Source organism: Melozone crissalis, unplaced genomic scaffold, assembly GCF_028551555.1.
Source record: "Melozone crissalis strain CALT ecotype California unplaced genomic scaffold, PUWL_Pcris_2 ptg000088l_1, whole genome shotgun sequence".
Lineage (NCBI taxonomy): Eukaryota > Metazoa > Chordata > Aves > Passeriformes > Passerellidae > Melozone > Melozone crissalis.
Genome location: NW_026535865.1, coordinates 3,231,452 through 3,254,335, shown reverse-complemented (window position 1 = coordinate 3,254,335; position 22,884 = coordinate 3,231,452). Strand labels below are relative to the sequence as shown.

General features: G+C 47.8%; 2 protein-coding genes across 2 annotated transcripts in view; both read left to right on the top strand.

The window, feature by feature from the left end:
* Positions 1-22,884, top strand: part of USE1 (unconventional SNARE in the ER 1) — a 190,183-nt gene that overhangs the window by 39,927 nt on the left and 127,372 nt on the right. The gene's annotated exons all lie outside the window — the stretch shown is intronic.
* Positions 1-22,884, top strand: part of INSR (insulin receptor) — a 56,607-nt gene that overhangs the window by 28,224 nt on the left and 5,499 nt on the right. The window contains exons 3-14 of the mRNA XM_054291171.1: positions 5,189-5,504; positions 8,284-8,429; positions 9,236-9,380; positions 9,621-9,835; positions 12,088-12,214; positions 12,986-13,236; positions 14,106-14,273; positions 14,897-15,098; positions 20,772-21,037; positions 21,610-21,752; positions 22,234-22,393; positions 22,699-22,798. Of these exons, the coding sequence (XP_054147146.1) occupies positions 5,189-5,504; positions 8,284-8,429; positions 9,236-9,380; positions 9,621-9,835; positions 12,088-12,214; positions 12,986-13,236; positions 14,106-14,273; positions 14,897-15,098; positions 20,772-21,037; positions 21,610-21,752; positions 22,234-22,393; positions 22,699-22,798 (2,239 nt within the window). The remainder of the gene's footprint in view (positions 1-5,188; positions 5,505-8,283; positions 8,430-9,235; positions 9,381-9,620; positions 9,836-12,087; positions 12,215-12,985; positions 13,237-14,105; positions 14,274-14,896; positions 15,099-20,771; positions 21,038-21,609; positions 21,753-22,233; positions 22,394-22,698; positions 22,799-22,884) is intronic.

Genomic DNA, 22,884 nt, shown 5'->3' with positions numbered 1-22,884 from the left:
CAGGCTGGGGAGCTGGCAGGGTTAAGGCTGTTTGCCTTGTGCAGATAGCGGGCGGTTGGCTTGGATGCCTCCCCTGCTCAGGCAGCAAATGCATTGGCTGAGGTTGAGGGCGGTTCTCCTGCCGCAGTTGTTTTGTGTCCTGGACTCCCTTGGATCTGGAGCCTCCTAATTGCCTTGTCTGTAATCAAAATGAGAGTTTGCGTGAGCCAGAGGAGAGGAGCTGGTGGTGCGAGGAAGAGTTGGACATCAGACACTCACAGTGGCCCAGGTTGCCTCCACTGACCCCATCCACACACACAAGGCTTGTTATTTCACCCTAAAAAAAATCACCTTTATTCACAACAAATCAGTCCCAAACCCATGTGGTGGCTGGACAGCACATGTGCAACATCCTGATGTTTGTGTGTGTGGTTCAGAATTTGTCCTTAATGAACCATATTCCTCTTACCCAACCCAAACCTGTGTGAACACCTAGTTCAGCTCACCCAGGATGTTGCTGTTAAAACCTGAGAATCCCAAAGGAACAGTAAAACTTATCCTGAACGGTGTTTTCCCCCTCTTTTTCAGACAAATGGTGTTTTCCCCCTCTTTTTTAGACAACTCACCATTTTATTAACAGCAAACGAGAAAAACGACCAAACACCAAACTTTTTAACAGCTTAACGCTTAATTGACTTGCCTGTTAAATACCTGGTTACCTGTGCGGGCTGGGGAATGTGTTTACAGTCTCTGGGAGGGTTGTTTCCACCTGGAGCACGGGGAAGTGGTGAAACACCGAGCGATCCATCCGGAGGTGGAAATTCCTTTGCGCTGACTCCACGGCCGCCTGTCCCCCCCAGCCGGGCCCCAGCAGCACCAAGAAATGTCTGTTTGAATCTCTAATCAGAGAGCTTTGGGAAAGGCATTGTTCCCTCAGTCTTGGGAGCCACTGCTAGCAGCGAGTTAAATATTTATACACCCCTGGAAGGTTGGACAGGTTGGAGCCCCTCGTGGCGCTGCGTTTCTCCACGGGTTTGTTCATGTCAGGCTCTTGGGCAGATTTGGGATGGGGTTTGAAACACCCAGTTCCTGCAGATGTGGTGAGGAGGTGCTGGGGTCTTGGTCAGCTTTGGGACAGGGGCTTGAAACACCCAGATCCTACAGGTGTGGTGAGGAGTTGTTGGGGTCTTGGGCAGGGGTTTTAAACACCCATTTCTTGCAGATGTGGTGGTCTTGCTCAGCTTTGGGACAGGAGTTTTAAACACCCAGTTCCTGCAGGTGTGGTGAGGAGGTGTTGGGGTCTTGGTCAGCTTTGGGACAGGGGTTTTAAACACTCAGTTCTTGCAGGTGTGGTGGTCTTGGTCAGCTTTGGGATGGAGATTTGAAACACTCAGTTCCTACAGATGTGGAGAGGAGGTGTTGGGGTCTTGGGCAGGGGTTTTAAACACCCAGTTCTTGCAGATGTGGTGGTCTTGGTCAGCTTTGGGACAGGGGCTTGAAACACCCAGTTCCTGCAGAGGTGGTCAGGAGATGTCATGGCTGTGCTGGGCAGCTTTGGGAGAGGTGTTGTGGTCTTGGTCAGCTTTTGGACAAGGGTTTTAAACACCCAGTTCCTCCAGATGTGGTGAGGAGGTGTCGTGGCTATGCTGGGCAGCTTTCTCCTGGTCCATGGCCCCACAGCAGTTTTTGTGGTGCAGCGTGGTGGGTTCTGCCCCTCCCCAGAGCAGCTGTTCCTTTGTCCCCTTGCTTGGGCCTGTGGATTTCCCTTTGGACTCTCTGTGAGGAATGGAGGGAGTTGATTTTTTATTCCCTGTGCTGATTGTCCAGAGTCTCCCACAGCCTTAGCAGAGGCTGGGGGCTGTGGATGTCATGTGTGAACCTCTCCTGAGCCTCCCCACATGCCAGAGCTCCCAAAAGCCACCTCAGAGTCACAGAATGTCCTGGGTTGGGAGGGACCCACAAAGATCCTTGAGCACAAACACCCCAAAAATCCCACCCTGAGCATCTCAGGGGGCATTGTCCAAACATTCCTGGAGCTCTGGTTGCCTTGGGGTTGGGACCATTCCCTGGGGAGCCAATTTTTTTGTGCAAAAAGGCAAATTTCTGTATGCCATAGCAATTATTGGGGTCTGCAGACCTCGGTGGAGAAGGGTAATGAGGTGCACAAACCTATTCACTGTTGACCTGCAGTGAAAGCACAAAGTGGCAGCAAAAACCCAAACAAAACCCATATTTCTGGCCCATCTGAGTGACATAACCTGGAGTAAGAGTTGTAAGAAGCCCCAGTGAAGATGCTCTGGAGAGGTTTTACACAACTTGAGGTGCTCTCTAGCATTCAGACTTTGATAATGTCATGGCATCTGTTCAGGATCTTGGGTAATGAGGATTTGCACAAAATGGTGATTGAATTTCTGGTCTTGAGCGCTTAATGGAAAAAGAGCTGTTGCCTTGGGTGCTTTGCTTTCTTCGAGCTGTCTTTGAGACATCAAAAGCTGGCGGAACAGGAAAAAGAGAAACGTTAAGAATGGTTTAAAAATAGTTTAATTGTATCTTCTGAAAACCTTTGGAGTGGGGACTTTAGGCGGTTTCTGCCCCTGTGAATACTTGCAGCTGAGTTCAAAATGTGTAAATAAGCACAGGGCTTTGAAGATTAGTTTCCATAACAAATTAAATAAAAATATTGTGTGACAGAATGTTAAGTAGGTGCCATGTGTCACCGGGTGCTTTGCATGAGGGCTGGCTTTTCCCAATTACCTGGCTGCTCCTTGGAAAACAAATGCTGTCTTTTGGATACTTTAAACTTTGTAGTTCTTGAGCATGAAAGAGGCAGGGGAAAAGTCCCTTTTTAAGGAAATGCTGGTGAGGAACACTGAGAGCAGGATTCCTTGCAGGACATCCCTGTCTCAGGGGAGGTGTGGGAGAAACAGCCCAGGCTTTCCCCCTGTTCACAAACCTTGATATTCCAGCTGGAATTAGTAAATTTGATAGTGCTTTGGACTAAAATCTGGAATTTTCTGTTGCAAATATTTCTAATAAACTGCAGGCAGGACATCTGTTGCTAGACTCTGTTCATCTGCGTATAACAATTTAAAATATCCATGTATAACCATTTAAAACATCCATGTATAACCATTTAAAATATCCATGTATAACCCGGCTTTTAAAGCAAGCTTCTCATTTTATATTTAGTCTAATGCAAGGTGTCACCTGCAGGTTGCTATTTGACTGTTGCATTTCAATCAAGTATTGCTTGTGACAGGGTCACAAAATAAGACTTGTTGCTAGAAAAAGGCAAAAAGTTGGAAAGGAAATTAATTTGAAACACATTCCTGTGCTTTTTGTAATGGATGAGTGATGCACAGAGAGAACACCTGCACTGAAGGACAAACACAGAAGCAGTAAGATATTTGAGATTTGTGGTAGAATTTCAGCTTTTTCCATTTCATATTTCTTCAAGGGATTTATCAGGCTGGAGCAGAGCAGAGGTTGCTCATCTTTACTACCTCATCTAGTCCTGCTTATTCCAAGAATGGCATTAACAGCTTTAACACACTTAATTCTGCAATCCCCTGTCATGGGCCGGAGGGGGATTTTCTTCCTAACACAGCTGGGGGTTGGATCATCTCAACATGTTGTGCTGTGGCTCCCACATGCTGCTCCTTTGGCTGGATAAAACTTGACCACATTCCACTGCTGGTCTGCTCAGGTGCCTTAACCAGAATTTAGAGATAATATTTCAAAATAGAGATAATGTATTTCACCTCTGGACATCACTGGGTCAGGATAAAATAAATAATAAATAAGTTAATAAAGCCCCTTTTGCCTGGACATTGAGTGTTGGACAGAAAGCTGGGGAAATGTTGGGGCAGATGGTGCTAATTCAGGATTTATTGCTGTCTCCCTTCTCCAGGGGGGCTCAGGCAGGACATCAGGAGATGCTCAGGTGTTCCCTCAGACAGAACACTCTGGTTTGGTGAGGACAAGGGCTGTCTTGATCTGCATCTTGGCAATTCACAGCTGGATCTCCAAGGATAAATCCAGGTCCCTGTTCCCCATCTAAAGCCCTTCTTCCTACTTCTGAAGCCCTGCTTGGTGTTGGTGTTGGCTCTTGGAGTGCTGATTTCACCTCTGTTCTCTTTCCTGACATGGAGTTCTTGGTGTGTTCTGGGTTACAGAGTTGGGTTTGATCATTTCAGCCTCATTTGAACTTCTCAGACTGAGCATGGAGATGCTGATGGACAGGACTGACCTTCCCTTGGGTTTGTTCATCCTGCCCTCCTCCTCCTCCCCGAGTTACTCACGGTGTTTGCTCTGTTTGGTTTGGAGTTCGAAGCCCAAACCGCTCGTTAAAGCTGTTGTGGGGTGCTAAGTAAAGAGTAATTAAAAAGAAAAACATAAAAACCTCAAGCAGTAACACTCGTGGGTGCCCTTCTATGTGGACTTGTTGGGAGAGCCACTGAAGAGCTCGTGTTGGTGCCAGGGCTTCCTCCAGGAAACCAGGGACAGGGTGATAGACAGATGGGAAGCAAATCCTGATTAACATGAAGGATTGTGTAAAAGTGTTGTTGGACATGTGTTATTGGCAGTACTGCTGTAGGAAATTCAGCTTTCTAAACTGAGAAACAAGAATTTTCTGGCTGAAACTGGCTGTGCCAGGCTGGGATGCTCTTGGTGTGGAGTCTCATCACTCCTGAGCTTCAGAAATGACACCAAGGCTCTCCTGGAGCCTCTTTGCTGGACTGAGGGAGCAGGAAAACTCAGTTTTCTTTTGAAGATAAGCATTGATAAGTTGTGAGGATGAATGGTAAGACTCCTCAGAAACATTCTTGAAATGTGGAATTTACACAGAAAGGTGGAGATGAGGCAGAATTTACACTGTCAAGTGGAGATGGGGCAGAATTTGCCCTGAAAGGTGGAGATGAGGCAGAATTTGCACTAAGTGAAAATGAGGCAGAATTTACACAGAAAGCTGGTCATGAGGCAGAATTTTCACTGAAAGGTGGAGGAGATGAGGCAGAATTTGCTCTGCCAAGTGGAGATGAGGCAGAATTTTCACTGAGAGCTGGAGATAAGGCAGATGCTCCATGGCTGCCCCTTCGCACAGGAATCTCCCAGGACAAGCAGGACCAGGTGCCACCTCTGTAACCTGTCAGGCCTCACGTGTGCAGGTTCTCTGTGACACTCACCTGCCTCTGGTGTTTCTCCCCAGTGTGTCCCCCTGCCTGCAAGTCCCAGGGCTGCACGGGGGACGGGCAGTGCTGCCACAGCGAGTGCCTGGGCGACTGCACAGAGCCCAACGACCCCACCAGGTGTGTGGCCTGCAAAAACTTCTACCTGGACGGGAGGTGTGTGGAGAACTGTCCCCCTGGGCACTACCGCTTCGAGGGCTGGCGCTGCGTCACCTTCAGCTTCTGCCAGGAGCTGCACAACAAGTGCAAGAACGCCCGCGAGTCCGGCTGCCACGTCATCCACAACAACGAGTGCGTGCACGAGTGCCCCTCGGGGTACATCATGAACTCCAGCAAGTGAGTACCTGGGCTGCATGGAGAAAATTGGGGCTTGGGTGGGCTTTCCTCCTCTTTGGACATGGGGTTTGGGTGGTGTGTGAAGAGCAGGAGTGTCATTCTTGTGCTGAGAGTGACACAGTGTTGTGGTTTGACACAGTACCCCCATGAAAATATATTCTCCCCAGTGTCTGCTGTGAGATGTGACCAGAAATAGAGCAAAACAGGCTCCAATTCAGGAATAAGGGACAAAAACTTTATTAACTTACAATATGTAAAAGAAACAAACAGAACTCAGAGTAAAAATTTTCCAAAAAAGTTCCTCCTCCCCCCACCAAATTCCCAACACAGCACAGTGAGACAAAACCTTGGATTCTCAATCAATTTACCACCCCTCAGATAGCCAACTCTCAGTTCATCACCACCCTTCATATAATCAATTCTCAGCTCATCAAGAAGAGAGGACCATAGGCTTCCCCAGGAAACGCAGTTGAAACTTCTTTATTCAAGAGAACCACGCGGTTTTTATAGAGTGATACAATAGATTCTATTTGATTGGCTAGCTAACAAAAACATCTTCTGTAAGTAAAGATGAGACTCTTAATCTCAGGGTTATGGGTTTGAGCCCCACATTGGGCACCACCTGTAAGAGTTCAGAGTTGTAGGTTTGAGCCCCACGTTGGGCACCAGCGTAAGAATCCACCCAATCTGGATGGGCTGTTTGGGTCCAACCCAGCTGGCTGGGGACCCCAGCCCACATGGTCTTACATAGATGAAAGCAAAAGACGAGAAGTCCTCTTCTCCACGTGGGAATGAATTTACAGTGAAAGCTGAAGATGAGGCAGAATTTACACAGTAAGGTGGAGATGAGGCAGAATTGGCACTGACAAGTGGAGATGAGGCAGGGGATGAATGTCCTCTGTTTATTGACTTGAGATGGAAAAACCCACATGGGAAGCACTCGTGGCTCATGGCAAGAGACTTTTATACCTGGGAGAAGGGGGGGCAGAGGAAGAGGACCATGGCCAATGGGATACCAGTGAGGAGGGGTGAGGGGAGGGACTGACCAGGGAAGAGACCACCAACGCTGATAATTAGTGGGGGGGAAAAGGGGAAGAACATGTTGTCATAGGATACAAATCATGTGAAAAGCAAAAATTACCAAACACCCAGTGAAAACAACTAAGTAACTGTTTAGTGCAATACAGCAATCTTCCTCATACACCATCCTTGAGAAGAACAGACAGAAGAAGTAGAAGAACACCACCTGCAGATTGTTTATACATAACAAGTTATCACATCCTTACAACTCCCTAAAAATTCTCACAAGCCACTCTGAGAAACGCTCGCTGTTTCTCTCTCTCTGTCCCATAGCATCCACACAGGAGTTAGAGCAATCACCTGGCCTGCTTTAATATGATTTACAAACTAATACCTTGCTAATTCAAGCCATTAAAAGCTCTCCCTGCCATGGGCTGGTAGGTTATTCTTGCCCTGCTTGCTGTCAAGTTTGGAAAAAGCGAGAAAGGGAGATGGAGAGAGGAGAAGGAAGAGCATCCACGGCGTGGGAGGAGGGAGGTGGGCAGTGGATTTAGCAACCCCACTTCCCTCCCCTCTGGAGCAGCCTCAGGCCAGGGAGCCAGGCTGGAAAAGCACAGCAGGGAGAGGCCGTGGCTAATGAAGAGAGCACAGCGTCCTCGGAGTGCTCGTTCTCAGAATATCAGTCCCTCATCCCTGTAATTACTTTCATTGAGCAGGTTCAAGCTGTGCCAGACATAAATGCACAATGTAACAAACAAGTGTAGCACGAATCAAAGCAGGGAACAGCCATTCTGCCTATTCCCAGGGGGTTTTGACAAAGGAATTAAATAATTTATGGTGCTGAGCTGTTTATCACTGAAAACTTGGTTGTTTGTCCCGCATTACCATTCTAGATTGTGGTGAGTCAGATTTCCTATGAATATTGGTCACTTTGTGCTTGCATGTACTTGCTCCTGCCATAATAATTTCAGGGAATTCACTCTTAACAGGACTTTTTATGCCATTTCCTGTTTTGTTTTTCCAAAGAATCAACAAGCAGCCCCCAAAGTGGCTGTGCTGCTTGTGCAACAGCCCCGTGGCCCCTCCTGTGCTGTTCCAGGCTGCTGCCAGTGGGACCTCACAGCTCTGCTCCCTGCTTTTCCTAGAGCATTTCTTTCTCTGAACTAGTTGGGAACACATTCTTGTGGTGGTGTGACCAGGGCAAGCCATCAGCTCGTGCTATTTAAGCAGTATTTCCCCAGAGCACAAAGCACGTTCTTGCCTTTTTTTAAAGCAACATTGTGTGCAGTCCTCAATCAGAGGATTCCCAGATGCAGGGCCAGCTCTCCACTCATCAATTACACGTTTGGTTAATGATTTTGAGATGAATACTGGGCTGGGACTTATTATCTTGAAAGCCCTGGGATGGAGAGCACTGGGCAGCATCGTGGCCAGTTGCCTCTTCACAATAATTCAGGTCACTTCATTTTTGTTTTGTAGGGAGGGATAGAACGATTCATGTTTGAAGTGACAATTTAAGACCATTTAAATTTACCAGCAGTTATTTTCAAGGCCAGGTTGGATGGGGCTTGGTGCAAGGTGTGGAAAGAGGTTGGAATGGGATCAGCTTTAAGATCGCTTCCAACCCAAACCATTCCAAGATTCTGTGCCTCTCTTTGGAGTTCCTAAAAAGCGACCCCACGATGATTGATCACTCAGCTTTTGGGCACTGCTGGGGCCATCCTGCCTGACCCTGCTCCCTTCCTGTGCTGTTTTGCAGCCTGCACTGCACGCCCTGTGCAGGGCCCTGCCCCAAGGTGTGTGACTTTGGCAAGGAGAAGACCATCGACTCGGTGACATCGGCGCAGGAGCTGCGGGGCTGCACCGTGGTCAACGGCAGCCTGGTCATCAACATCCGCGGGGGAAGTAAGTGGGGATGGCTGGGCAGCCAGGGAAACCTCCTCAGCCTCAGAGGGACCCAGAGAAACCAGCACAAAGCAGAGGCTTTCATTTGACTGTTTTTGTTAATTGATTGTTGCCAGTTCTCCTGAATTAACGTAAAGAAATTAAATATTAATGTTTATTAATTGTCGCGTTCGCGTTCTCTGGAAAAATCCCTTTGCCCAGGATTTTTCTCCTGGGAGGCTGAGAAGCCTCAGAAAAAGGAAAACAATTCTTATCTCATTTGCTTCTCCTCTGTTTTGCTCATGTGGAATGTGTTTGGGGATTGTTTACCCACTGATGATTGTTTCATTGGTTTTTGGTGTAATTTTTACTCTTTGGCCAATCAGTGCCAAGCTGTGTCAGGACTCTGGAGAGAGTTACAATTTTTCATTATTATCTGTTATTTAGCATTCTTTTTAGCATTTTAGCATACTAAGTATCCTTTCTGTATTCTATAGTACAGTATAGTATAGTATAGTATAGTATAGTATTCTTTAATATAATATAGTATCATAAAATAATAAATTAGCCTTCTGAGAACATGGAGTCAGATTCATCATTCCTCCCTGCCACGAGGATCTCAGCAAATACAATAATTAATATTGTTAAATATTAATGTTTGGGCTTTAATTGTTTAATATTCATGTTAATTGTTTAATATTCATATTAATGGTTTCATATTCATGTTTATTGTTTCATATTAATATTAATTTTTAATATTAATTTAATATGTGGATGTTTCTCTCTGTGATACCAGAAAACTCTTCCCAATGTTTTCCTCTCTGTAGATAACATAGCAGCTGAGCTGGAAGCAAACCTTGGCTTGATAGAAGAAATCTCAGGTTACCTAAAAATCCGCCGCTCTTATGCCTTGGTTTCCCTTTCCTTTTTTCGGAAGCTCCATCTGATCAGAGGAGAGACACTTGAAGCTGGGTGAGTTCTCTCAAAAGATGCTTTATTTGAATGTTTTGAAGTACCAGGAGTGCCACTTCTATCAGGGTGATTTGTATTGGGAAACAATTCCCAAGTTGTTTTTAAATGTTCTTCTGCCCATGACTTGTGCCCTGCCAGGGCAGACAATTTGCATTCATTTTTCTTTGGTGCCTGAATTAGTGCAAAAAGAGTTTTCCATTCATCCCCTCCCAACCCATGTTTTCATTCTTCTGTTTTCAGGAATTATTCCTTTTATGCCTTGGACAACCAGAATCTTCGCCAGCTCTGGGACTGGAGCAAACACAACCTCACTATTGCACGGGGCAAACTCTTCTTCCACTACAACCCCAAGCTGTGCTTGTCAGAAATCCACAAGATGGAGGAGATCTCTGGGACTAAGGGGCGTCAGGAGAGGAATGACATAGCCCTGAAGACCAATGGGGATCAGGCCTCGTGTAAGAGCCTCAAAATAAAGCTTTGCTTCCCTTTCCTCTCCCTCTGCCTTGCTCTCCTCATGCTGCTCCTTCTCCCAGCCCAGCCCATGATGCTTTCCATCCCTTTCCATCCTTTTCCATCCCTTTCCATCCCTTTTCATCCCTTAGATAAAGCAGCAGATGTGCCCCTTGCCTGTGCACTCACAGTCACTGTGCCATGAGGAAAAGTCCCCATGGGATCTCCCTATGGCACCCTTGGTCCCACAAAACCCTGGGAGGTTTTTGGGGCTGGGAATGTCTTTATTGGGTCTTTTTGAAGAGTTTAACACAGTGTAACCTCAGCCCAGGCTGGGACTTTGTGTTACTGCTGAGTACCTGATTAATAGTCATAATCTGCTTTTCCCATGTCATGAGGCAACATGGAATAAACACAGGAGAAACAGGATTTCCGCCCATCCCTGCAGCCACATGAGGCAATTGCCATGACAACAGGCAGGGAAAAATTTCCAACAATTTTTGCAATGCCTCTCTGAGGTTTTTCACCGAATAGCTTTCTTCAGGAGCAACGATCAGACAGCTCCTGTGTCAGCAAACAGCACAGGGTGGGCTTTGAAGTTGTGCTGCTGAAGATGGGGTTCTGCAGGCACTTATTTGGCAGCAATATTGCAATAAATGCAGTCCTTCTGCACCCCCAGTCCTGCTGTTTGTTCCCTTTTTGTGCCACCAACAATCCCCTTTCCATGTTTGTACCAGGGCTCTGTTGTGGAAGTAAACAGGGGTAGGAAAATCCAGCTTTGTTCTGAGCTGGTGGTGTCTCTCTGCCCTGATTCATTCTCAGCCCCACAGAGATTCACCTGCACGCAGGAGCAGGAGCAGGTGCAGGTGGTCATGGGCCCCTTGGAGCTCAGGATATTCTGTGCAGGACATGGGGACAGGGGCAGTGACCCATCCATGCAGTTGGGTTGTGTCCTGGGAGATCACAAAAAAGCCCAGCATTGACTGAACTGGGATTTCAGACCCTCGCTCACAACCTGCAGGGCAGCTTGGGGCATCCTGTGGCTTCACTGTCCCTCTGCTTTTGGGGACAGCACTGCCAGAAGAGCCCAAGGTCCTTCCCCGCCCAGAACATCCCAGGATTCTGTGGTTTCTGATCCTGTCCTCGTTGCCCCTCATTGATGCCGCTGTTTGTGATCAGACCTGAAAAGTGAAGATCTTTCAGTTGACTCAGTTTCCTGCTCTGGTTTCCCACATTTCATCACCACAGGCAGGCAGGCCAGCACAGAGGGAGAGGGGAATGCAGTGGCTGTGACCTGAAACCTGGCAGGAGCAGTGAAAAACACACACGGAGCCTCTGGGGCACCGCAGCTCCAGCCGGGCACAGGCAAGAGCACAAGGAATCAGCTGTCTGTAAAGTTCATCTCCTCCCATGGGACACTGAAAAACTCTTCCCACATTGGGGATGAACCTGAATTTGGGTAGATGCAGCTCTGCCTGTGGCTCCTGGGCTGGTGTTTGGTGTGAAGGCAGCTGGAGGAGACAGTTTTGCATTTCTGTTTGCCAGCTTTACCCTCACCCTGCTGAGCTGGTGTCTGTGCCACCCCCACCTCAAACCACAGCTTGCCAGGTTGTTTGGCTTTTTGTTTGCTTTTACATTTCAAGCTCAGCTTTCACACTGGCAGCATCCTGTTTACTAAAAAAAAATAGAAAAGGGGAAAAAAAAGCTCCCCTGTTTGTTCTGGATGTGGTGCCAGTGAAATAAATGTTCTTCCTCCTACTGCAGGAATAGCAAATTCAATCAGAGCCACTTGGGCTGGGGGCACAAAACATGTCATACCATGTTCCTTGAGCTCCATCCTCCTGCAAACACATTCCTGTGACCTCACTGCTCCTGGGCAAGGCTGGAAATTCTTCTGCATCATTTTTGTGACCTCTTGCCTTCTGTGCAAACCATATTGCTGTGCAGATCATCATCAATTGTGAAATGTGTTGCCTTTAGATTTCTCACTTTGTAGAATTTAGTTGAGCTCTCCTTCAGAGTCATTTTCATGAAATCATACAAAAATTTAACCTTAGGAGGGCATTGATACCAGCCCCTGATTTGAGGTAGGAATGGCTGCCAGGTAAGATAAGGTTTTACTGGGCAGCTCTTCTCAGTGCCAACATCCTCACGTTCATCTTAAACTTCTAAAATAATTAAAAACAGAATTTAAATTATGTTTGATGCTTCATTTTCCAGCATCAATAAAACCCTTGTCACTTCTCACTTGTTACAGGTGAAAACGAACTGCTGAAATTTTCTTCCATTAGGACTTCTCATGACAAGATCCTGCTGAAGTGGGAGCCCTACTGGCCCCCTGATTTCCGTGACCTGCTGGGGTTTATGCTGTTCTACAAGGAGGCGTAAGTGACCCCTCAGTGGCCTTGCTGGGCTGCCACCAGCAGCAGCTGCCATTCAGAGGTGGATGTTCAACCTGCTGGATGGGCAAAGCTGTTCAGTCTCTGATTTTGTGGCTCCTGCACTAAAGTTTCCAGTGATATCCTTGTGTAAAAGTGTTCATTGAGATCCCTGACTTGTGCACACAATTCCTCATTTAAGAACAATCCCAACTTGAGTTATTCCTGCTGTTCTAGACACACATACTCAAATCATGGAGTTTCTCATCTCCTCACAGTTCCTCATTTAAGAACAATCCCAACTTTAATTATTCCTGCTGTTCTAGACACACATACTCAAATCATGGAGTTTCTTATCTCCTCACAGCTCCTCATTTAAGAACAATCCAAACTTTAGTTATTCCTGCTGTTCTAGACACACATACTCGAACCATGGAGTTTCTCATCTCCCCACTCTCTCTGTGGAATGCTGAGGGGTTTATCCCCTTTGAGGTGGGAAGGATTCTTGTAGAATCAAGGTAACCAAGCTGATTCTCATAAAACTCACAATAATCAGTCTGGATTTAGTTGTTGGGGTCATGCTGGGCACAGATCCTGCTCTGTGATGCTATTGGAGGCCCAGATGACAAAGCTCCCAATGCCTCCATTTCAGAATAAATACAATGAGATAATTTTACTTTCTCTGAAGGGTAAAGGGTGATAACTTCCAGTGTGTCTTTAGAAATTTTAAGAGCTTGATTGAGGATTCTGTTAATTGGAGCCTTTTCTTTCCTCAAGTCCCTACCAGAACGTGACGGAGTTCGATGGCCAGGACGCCTGTGGCTCCAACAGCTGGACAGTTGTGGATGTGGATCCCCCACCACGCTCCAACGAGCCCAAAGCCCAGGCCCAGCCAGGCTGGCTCCTGAGGGGCCTGAAGCCCTGGACACAGTATGCAGTGTTTGTGAAAACCTTGGTCACCTTCTCCGACGAGCGGCGCACGTACGGCGCCAAGAGCGAGATCATCTACGTGCAGACCAACGCCACGGGTCAGTGCAGCACCCCTGGGCTAAAACCAGGCCTAACTGAGCCTGCTTGGGGGTTAGCCAGGAGATTTCCCACTGCTCTGCTTTGGTAGGGAGGAATTATCCAGGAAATTTCCCACTGCCCTGGAGGAATTACCCAGGAAACTTCCCGCTGCCCTGCTTTGGTAGAGAGGAATTATTTAGGAAACTTCCTTCCCACTGCCCTGCAGGAATTATTTAGGAAACTTACACTGCCCTGCTTTAGTAGGGAAGAATTATCCAGGAAACCTCCCACTGCCCTGCTTTGGTGGGAGGGAAATATTCAGGAAATTCCCAGTGCCCTGCTTTGGTAGGAAGGAATTATCCAGGAAACTTCCCAATGCCCTGGAGGAATTATGCAGGAAACTTCCTTCCCACTTCCCTGCTTTGGTAGGAGGGAATTATCCAGGAAACTTCCTTCCCACTGCTCTGCTTTGGGAGGGAGGAATTATTCAGGAAACTTCCCACTGCCCTGGAGGAATTATCCAGGAAACTTTCTTGAATTATCCAGGAATTATTTAGGAAATTTCCCACTGCCCTGCTTTGGGAGGGAGGAATTATTCAGGAAACTTCCCATTGTCCTGCTTTGGTAGGAAGGAATTCCTAAACCAGGGGAGAGATTCCAGATGGTGCCAAGGGGCACCTCTTCTATCCAATTTGTGTGGCCTCATTAAGATAAGGCTGGAAGAGGCTCCAGGATGATCCAGCCCAGGCTGGAGGAGCCTGCTGGGTGCCTCAAGGGAATCAAGGGAATGCTTGATTGCCATAGAAATGGGAATTTGCAATAGAAATGGGAATGTTCCTGTGCTGGCTCTGAGGGCAGTGCAGTGACTCTGTCTCTTGCCCACCCCCAGTTCCGTCGGTCCCGTTGGATCCCATCTCTGTCTCCAACTCCTCATCCCAAATCATCCTCAAGTGGAAGCCTCCCTCAGAGCCCAACGGGAACATCACACACTACCTGGTGTACTGGCAGCAGCAGGCAGAGGACAGTGAGCTCTATGAACTCGATTACTGCCTCAAAGGTGAGTGCCTGCTTCTCCCTCCTGCCCTTTCCCTCAGTCTCTCCCACAATTGGGGATTTCCCTTGCTCTGGGGTCCTGCTGGATTCAGGACTGTTTTTCTGGAATCAGCTCTGTCCCTGTTCTGTTACATTAGGTGCTGCTGCCAAGGTATGTGCAAAAGGTCTAAAAATGTTTTTAAAAATTATCACATGTTTTTTCATTTGGGGAATGTCCCTTCTGCCCTTGCTCCTTTTAAACTGAATGATGAGTTTAATAGCAGCAATGGAGATAGTAAAGTTAAAAATTTGGGTGATGTTGGACCTCAGGCCCAAGTTCATTTTTGAAGGCAGCTGGTGCCTGGTTTGGAATTCCTTGAGAACACAGAATTTCACTGAGGACTTCCAAAATCTCCCCTGCTGCTCTGTGTTACCTGAACCGGGATAAAGCAGCATCCAAGCTCCATTGCAAAACCAGCATTTTTGAACTAAATTCCTGTGAGAAAGAAGGGAACTGCTCAGCCCTGGATGAGAAAATGAGATGCCCAAATGTGCCATGAGTCCTGTGTACACTGGTTTGGGATCTCTGTGTAGGATCAAACATCTGCCAAGCCAGGCACAAGTGACACTAAAACTGTTTTGTCCCAGGATTAAAGCTGCCCTCAAGGACCTGGTCTCCTCCTTTTGAATCTGAAGACCCCCAGAAGTATAACCAGAGTGAAGCTGAGGATGTCAGTGGAGAATGTTGCTCCTGTCCTAAAACAGACTCCCAGATCCAGAAGGAGCTGGAGGAATCTGCTTTCCGCAAAACCTTCGAGAATTATCTCCACAACGAGGTTTTTGTGCCCAGGTGAGAACATCAAACAGGGCTCAGGGGCAGGGAAATGTAATTGAGGATTAAATAAAAATACCAGCTTGGACACAGCCACATTGCCAGGCCTCCATGAGCCAGCTGGATATGGGTGTTGGAATAGGGAGAGCAGAGCACCTACCACGGATCTTCCTGCAGATTGGGAAACCCCTGCTTTCATTTCCTGTTCCTGAATTCTCCTCAGCTCAAGAATAAAGTGAGAATCCTTAACAAACAGCCTGCAGCTCATCTGGCATCAGATGATGCCAAAAATAGCGATTTTCTTTTCCTGTCTTGAAATTTTGTGGTCAGGTTTCTCATTGAGTTGCAAAGAAAGGAGAAGGGCAGTGTACCAGGCCACAGCCTCGTCCTCCAGCGTGGTATTTGTGGTCTCCCTTCACTTAGTGTGGGAAATGCCTCCAATACCATGAGGAATGTGAGTGCCTGGGTGGTGAATGTCCTGTTTGCAGTGGCACACTTGGTGTCACATTAAGTGGTGTTGAATGTCTTCACACTTCATCTGCAGCCTTGGGGAGGAAGTGCTGGGGAGCAGGGTAGGATCTGTGGTGATTTACCCTCTTCCCTCTCATGCCTTTTGTGCTCTAAATTTACTCTCTGCTTGCTGCCCTCAGCCAGCAAAGCTGCATTTGCAGCTGCCTGACAAAAGCTGGGTCACTGCACTGAGCATTTTCCCTGGGGTTCCCTGCCCTGGTGCCTGCACTCCTCACATGGAAGCTTGGGCAGAGCCCCTCATTTTGCTGTTGGTGCTCATCAGGATGAGCTGCAGTGTGCCACAGGATGCCAGGACATGACACGCTCCAAAGCAGAGGAGAACCAAGCCAAATGCAAAAGCCAAACTCCTCCTGATGCAGGCAGACAATTCTGACACTCTGATTTCTTTTTTTTTTTTTCCCCCACCCCCAATTTTATTGTGCAGCCAGCCCAGGATGCTTCTCAGGCCATTTTTTCTGGGGTATATATTTTAGGAAGAAACCAATCACCAGGATGTGCCACCTTGTCAGCCTCCTGAGGAAGAAATCCCCACATCCCATGGCCAACTAATCCTCTAAAACAAGGCAGTGCTGGAGAGGCCTCCCTGCTGCCACATGCCCTGCTTGTCCTCTCTGGCAGGCTCCAGGCTGTCAGCACATAAATCAGAATTCTTCTTCCTGTGAATGCTGTGCCATCACCTGCTCACAGAGCCTGGCAGGGAGCAGGGAGTGTGGTTTAATTTACTTCAGGTGCTTTTTTTGTGGCTCCTGAGAGTTCAGTGACCTCTCCTGAGGTGCTGTGTGGCCTCTCCTGGAGAGCAGGAGCTTGCCAGCCACGGGAGGAATGTCAGGGGTGAGGCCAGCAGGGAACAGGAGATGCCAGGGCAGCAGAATCACAGCAGTTTCTCCCTGATATCTTCTTGTTTTCCATGTGCCATTTGTGCCCTCCTGCCCTGCTCCCAGCGATCTGATCCCTGGGCAGGATCCAGCCTCAGTGCAGGGCTGATCTCACCCTCTGGAAATCACAGTTCCTTCCCCCTGGGCACGTTGATTACCCCCTCCAGGAGCCACTGTCACACCTCCTGGGGCTCAGCTTTCTCTGGCAGTGACAAAAAGCCAAACTAGAAGTTCAGGAATGTTCCTGTGCTCAGGCAGAGCTGGCAGTGCCTCACTCCAGGTCCATTTGGGGCTGAACAAAGTGGCCATCTTTGTTTGTTTGGTGCTTTCTTTCTTCTTTCCTGGGTTATTTGCTCTCATTTTGGAGGAGTTCTGCTCAGGTTGGAGCTCAGGGCTGGTCACAGCCTGGCACAGGGATGGATGTGTGGAGTCTCCATCCCTGGAGACAGACAATCAGACAATGCCCAGAAGTGTCTCCAGCCTCAGCCCTCCATAGTTCTGTGGGGAAGATTCAGAAAAAGTCCTGAGAGGCAGAGAGGAGCTCAGTGGCTGCTGTTCAGGTGTCATTCCAGGTATTCCCTCCATTCCTTCACCACTGCAGCAGGAGCAGCCCCAGTTCTCTGTCTCTCTCTGTCACACACGTTTGTGCCATTCCCAACATTTTTGGGGAGCAAGATCTGAGGGATTATTCACTTTAAAAGTTATTGTTTTCCTCTGTGTTTCCCCATTCAGTTAATTGTACAGACAAATCTAAAATGCTTTGGCCAGGCCAGCTGACCTGGGGTGGTTTCAGGGGTGTGGAAAAGCCTGGCTCAAGGTACCAAAGGCATTTTTGGAATCCCCCAGCACAGGCTGTGCTGTGTGTGCTGAGATGTCACTTCCAGCCCCCTCACATCCCTGTGAGGACAGGAGGAACCTGGACCTGAGGGTTTCACAGGGAGCTGCTGAGATGGCCTCAATGCAAATTACACTGGAACAACTCTGAGAAAAATCAGATGTTTGAAAACACTGAGAATTTGGCAAGAAAATTGCTGCAAATCCAGGATAATAAATATGGGAAGATTGGGGATTTACAGCTTCAAAAGCTTTTCTTAACTTACTGTGACATGAGAAGGAAAGAATTCTTGCATTTTACTGTGTGTTGCATCAGTGGTCAAATTACTGTTTTACTTGTGAAAAACAAAATTCCCTTGAACACGAGGATCAGCTGAATTCACATTGGATAAACAGAGGGTGTAGCTTTGCTTTTATGCAAACCAGGTCCTGTTTGACCAGAAGGAATCTTTCCCAAGGAGGGAGGTGGCATGACCCAGAGCTGGGTCCCTGAACTCTGCCCCATCCTGAGGGGACGCAGCACCACACAGGCTGAGGGAACAGCAGCTCCAAAAGGAGTTAATTAGTAATTAAGAAAGAGAAAACTTAAAACTGGAATGTGTTTGCTGAACCTGCCTGTAGGATTGATGGGGGTAGCACGGTGGGGACGGACAGAGATGAGAGATCTGTGCAGCCAGGTCATGGAAATTGCATTTATTGCAAAGGGCCTGGGTGCAGGGCCCTGCTGGGAGCTGCAGCCACAGCTCGGAGCAGGCCTGAGAGGAGAGAGGGGTAGAGAGGTGAGAGGGTGAGAGAGTAAAAGGCAAGAGAGCAAAGTTCCCATTCCAATACAATAAATCATCTTCTGTGTTGAATATTCTGATTCTCACTAACCAATCCAGTACAATGTACAAATCCTATAACATTTACATACAGCCTATAAGAATCATTACATTACCATACTGTGTTACATTTTAAACCCTAAAAACTCCTCTTTGGGCCCCTTCTGCCAAGCTGGCAGGGTCTGCTCTGACCCTTGGGCCTGTCTGCAAGCAGAGGGTGTTGTTCCATCAAAAGGGGATCACCTTCAGCCGGCCACACCATTGTTTTCCAGTTGTTCAGTAACTGAGGGATCTCAAAGCTTGCTTTCATTTCAATTTCACTTATAGTTTCTATATTCTCAAAATCTTTTGCCAGGCAATCATAATTTATAAGGCTTTCCTGTTTCATCTTCCCCAACACCTGCCATCCTTATTTGTCATCAGGTGGATGAATATTGTGTCCCAGCTGGGAGGGTGGGCAGGCCCTGGCACAGGGTGCCCAGAGCAGCCCCTGGATCCCTGGCAGTGCCCAAGGCCAGGCTGGACAGGGCTGGGAGCAGCCTGGGACAGTGAAGGTGTCCCTGCCATGGCAGGGGTGGCACTGGATGAGCTTTGAGGTCCCTCCCAACCCAAACCATTCTGTGATGATGACAACTCTGTGAATATCTGTGTTGTGTGCAGTGTTTAGGTTGAGGACATCTCAAACTCTGCTTTTGGCAGGTGCCTTTTGCTGTAGGAGGAGAAACAGCTCCAGGGAAGGTGGCAGAGACCTGTGAGAGCAAATCCCTGTTGGGGCTGGGGCTGGCCATGGCCTGGTGGTCAGAGGTGGCAGTGGAAAGTTCAGTTCAGCAGCAAAGATTTGCTTCAACAGCTTGTTACATTTTTAGAGCCTGGAGATGCCTCAAGTGTGGGTTCAGATCAGGTCACTCTTTGTACCCTTTAATAGCTGCACACACATGCACACACACACACAAAAAGATCATCACCCCCTTAAAATACATGGTCTGGATTTCAGCTGGCATTAATTCCTTTTGTGTAACTGAATACAGTTACTGATTCACCACCTTGGTTAGTTCCCGACCTGGAATTCCCCGTGGCAAATATGTGGCAGCACATAAGAGTGTTAGATTGAGCACTTTTGGAACAGTGTTAGATTGAGCACTTTTGGAACAGTGTTAAATTGAGCACTTTTGGTTTGGTACTGATCCCTTCTTCTTTTTCTTTTTTTTTTTTCTTGCCAAGAAAATGAAATTTTTGAATGTCTCTTAATTCTGTTGAATTTATTCTGTTTATTTGCTGACAAAACCTGATATTAAAGCTGGCTGGTGGCACTCAGTACAGACAGGGAAGGTGACATGGTCACACTGCAGGTGCTGGTTTTACAAGTGAAAAAATCACATTTTCTGACTGAAATGCAATAACCTGAGCAGCAACATTTGCTTAACAAAACCACACAGTGAATATATAATCAGAATAGAGTTCTAAATGCATGCCTTGAAAAGAACTTAATAGACTTGATCTCTTGGGGAAAGTTTAAAATGCTTCGTGTATCCATCGAGGTTCAGCCTTGGAGGTGAATGTGGCAAATATATTCCAGAGAGCTGGGACAGTGGCCTTTTGCTTTATAGATGCAAGTTGGTGGCACTTGGGACATGTGGCACATCTGAGGTCACTGAATGGGGCCATGGTGTGACCTGCTGTGCTCAGGCTGGAGCTCCAAAGCATTGCAGCCCTGCCTGAGGCATCTGTGAGGCAACCTGGTAACGTTAGACTCAGCTGAGAGACCCAGGAGAACTTGAATTCTCAAGCAAACACTTGAAGCTTGGTTTATTTTTATTTTATCTCCTTGTGTGCAGATCCAGAATTTTGTAAATGTGATGGTGTTCACAGGGGTTTTTGGATTGGGGAAGAGATGAGGATCTGACTCCATGTTTCAGAAGGCTTGATTTATTATTTTATGATATATATCACATTAAAACTATACTAAAAGAATAGAAGAAAAGGTTTCATCAGAAGGCTAGCTAAGAATAGAAAAGCAAAGAATGATAACAAAGGTTTGTGGCTCGGGCTCTGTGTCTGAGCCAGCTGGCTGTGATTGGCCATTAATTACAAACATCCAACATGGGCCAATCACAGATCCACCTGTTGCATTCCACAGCAGCAGATAACCATTGTTTGCATTTTGTTCTTGAAGCCTCTCAGCTTCTTAAGAGGAAAAATCCTGAAGAAAGGATTTTTCATAAAAGTTGGCTGCAACATGTAAAGATGCATGTCTTGGTTAAAAAAAAAAAAACAAACTGAATTTCTTTGTTGCTTTGCAAATATCAGGACATCTCAAACTCTGCTTTCTGGCTAGTGCCTTTTGCTGTAGGAGGAGAAACAGCACCAGGGAGGGCAGAGGGAAGCGGGGAAGGTGGCAGAGACCTGTGAGAGCAAATCTCTCACAGATGCTGGGGCTGGCCATGGCCTGGTAGTCAGAGGTGGCAGTGGGAAGTTCAGTTCAGCAGCAAAGATTTGAGTTTGGAGTTTTCAGTGGCACCCCAAGTTTGAGTTTTCAGTGTCACTCAGCTCTCCCATGTTGACCCCTCCTGCCCAGCTGGATGTGTTGGCACTGGCTGTGACGCTGACCTGGTGCCCGTGTTGTCCAACAGGCCATCGAGAAAACGCAGAGACCTGGGCTCCGTGGCCAACGCCACCGTGGTGTTCCCCACCATCCCATCCTCCCCCAACAACTCAGCAGCTGAGGGTGCAGAGGAGCAGAAACCCTTTGAGAAGGTGCTGTCCAAGGAGTCGCTGGTGATCTCGGGGCTGCGCCACTTCACCGGGTACCGCATCGAGCTGCACGCCTGCAACCACGATGCCCAGGAGTCCCGCTGCAGCGTGGCAGCCTATGTCAGTGCCAGGACCATGCCAGAAGGTGATTCTGTCCCTCAGCCCCTGGTGGTTCCTCCCAAAATGCTGCTTTTCCCACAGAAGGCAGCTGCAATATGTAAAACAGGGCTGTCCGTATGTCCTGGTGTGTGACGGTGTTCACAGGGGATTTAGGATGAGGGAAGAGATGAGGATTTGACTTTATGTTTCAGAAGGCTGATTTATTATTTTATTATATATATTACATTAAAACTATGCTAAAAGAATAGAAGAAAATGTTTCATCAGAAGGCTGGCTAAGCTAAGAATAAAATCAGAAAGAATGATAACAAAAGCTTCTGTCTTGGACTCTGTGTCCGAGCCAGCTGACTGTGATTGGCCATTAATTAGAAACAACCACATGAGACCAATCACAGATGCACCTGTTGCATTCCACAGCAGCAGATAATCATTGTTTACATTTTGTTCCTGAGGCCTCCCAGCTTCTCAGGAGGAAAAATCCCAAGGAAAGGATTTTTCGTGAAAAGATGTCTGGGACACTGGTGGGAAAGGAGGATGGGTGAGGTGTGAATTTTGCCCAAAGCCATGAAACTAAACCTGATCTTGAACTTGGTTCTAGCTAAAGCTGATGACATCGTTGGCCCAGTGTCCCATGAGCTGGTGGAGAAGAACACTGTGCACCTGAAGTGGCAGGAGCCAAAGGAGCCCAACGGCCTCATCGTGCTCTACGAGGTGAACTACGGGCGCCTTGGGGACACCGAGGTGAGAGTTCTGTCACAGCACCTTTGGTGAGAGGTTCTGGATGCTGCAGGAGCCTCGAGGAACTCACAAGGGAGCACTGGGTGCTGCCGGAGCCCCCAGGAAACTCTCAGGGAGCCTCGGGAGCTATCAGGGAGCCCCCAGAAGCTTTCAGGGAGCCCCGGGTGCTGCAGGAGCCCCCGTGAAAATCTCAGGGAGTCCCCAGGAGCTCTCAGGGGAGTCCAGGGTGCTGCGGAAGCTCCCACAAAACTCTAAGGGAGCTCTGGGTGCTGCAGAAACCCCCAGGAACTGTGAGGGTGCCCCGGGTGCTGCAGGAGCCCCTGGCAGCTGTCAGGGAGCTCTCAGGGAGCCCCGGGTGCTGCAGGAGTTTTGGGGGGCTGTCAGTGAGCCCCGGGAGCTGCCAGGAAACTCTCAGGGAGCCCCGGGAGCTCTCAGCTAGCCCCGGGTGCTGCGGGCCGAGCCTGGCACTGCCCTGTCCCCACAGGAAGCCCATTTCTGCGTGTCCCGCAAGCACTTTGCCAGCGAGGGCGGCTGCCGGCTGCGGGGGCTGCAGCCCGGCAACTACAGCGTGAGGATCAGAGCCACCTCCCTGGCGGGGAACGGCTCCTGGACAGAGCCCACCTACTTCTACGTGGCTGATTACTGTGAGTTCAGTTCATCTGTGGCTTCTGATCCCTGACAGAAACTCGGGTTATTGCTGGAGGATGGGGTGGAGCAAGCAGGGAGTCACTAAATGTTTACCAAATACATCTGTTGTCAAGAACCTGAATTACATGGAAACACATGGCTTTTGTTTGTTAGTCCTCATGCTGACCAGCCCCACATTTTGATGTGAAATTGCTTCTAGTTTTGTATTTGTTCCAATTTATTGAGGGGGGAGATTTTATTGAGGAAAAAGTTTGTATTTTGGACTTGTATAATACCTCCAACTCTCTCTCTTCTCTCCTAGTGAATGCTCAGCCAAATATTGCTGTTATCATTGTTCCTATTATTTTTGCCATAATAATTGCTGGAATTATTGGAGCTGCTTATGTGCTTGTGAAAAAGAGGTGAGTGCACTTTCCTCTTGTTTTCACCATAAACACCAAAATTTACATCCAAAAGTTTTGCTGCTTTGTTGGGAGTCAGTTTTTGT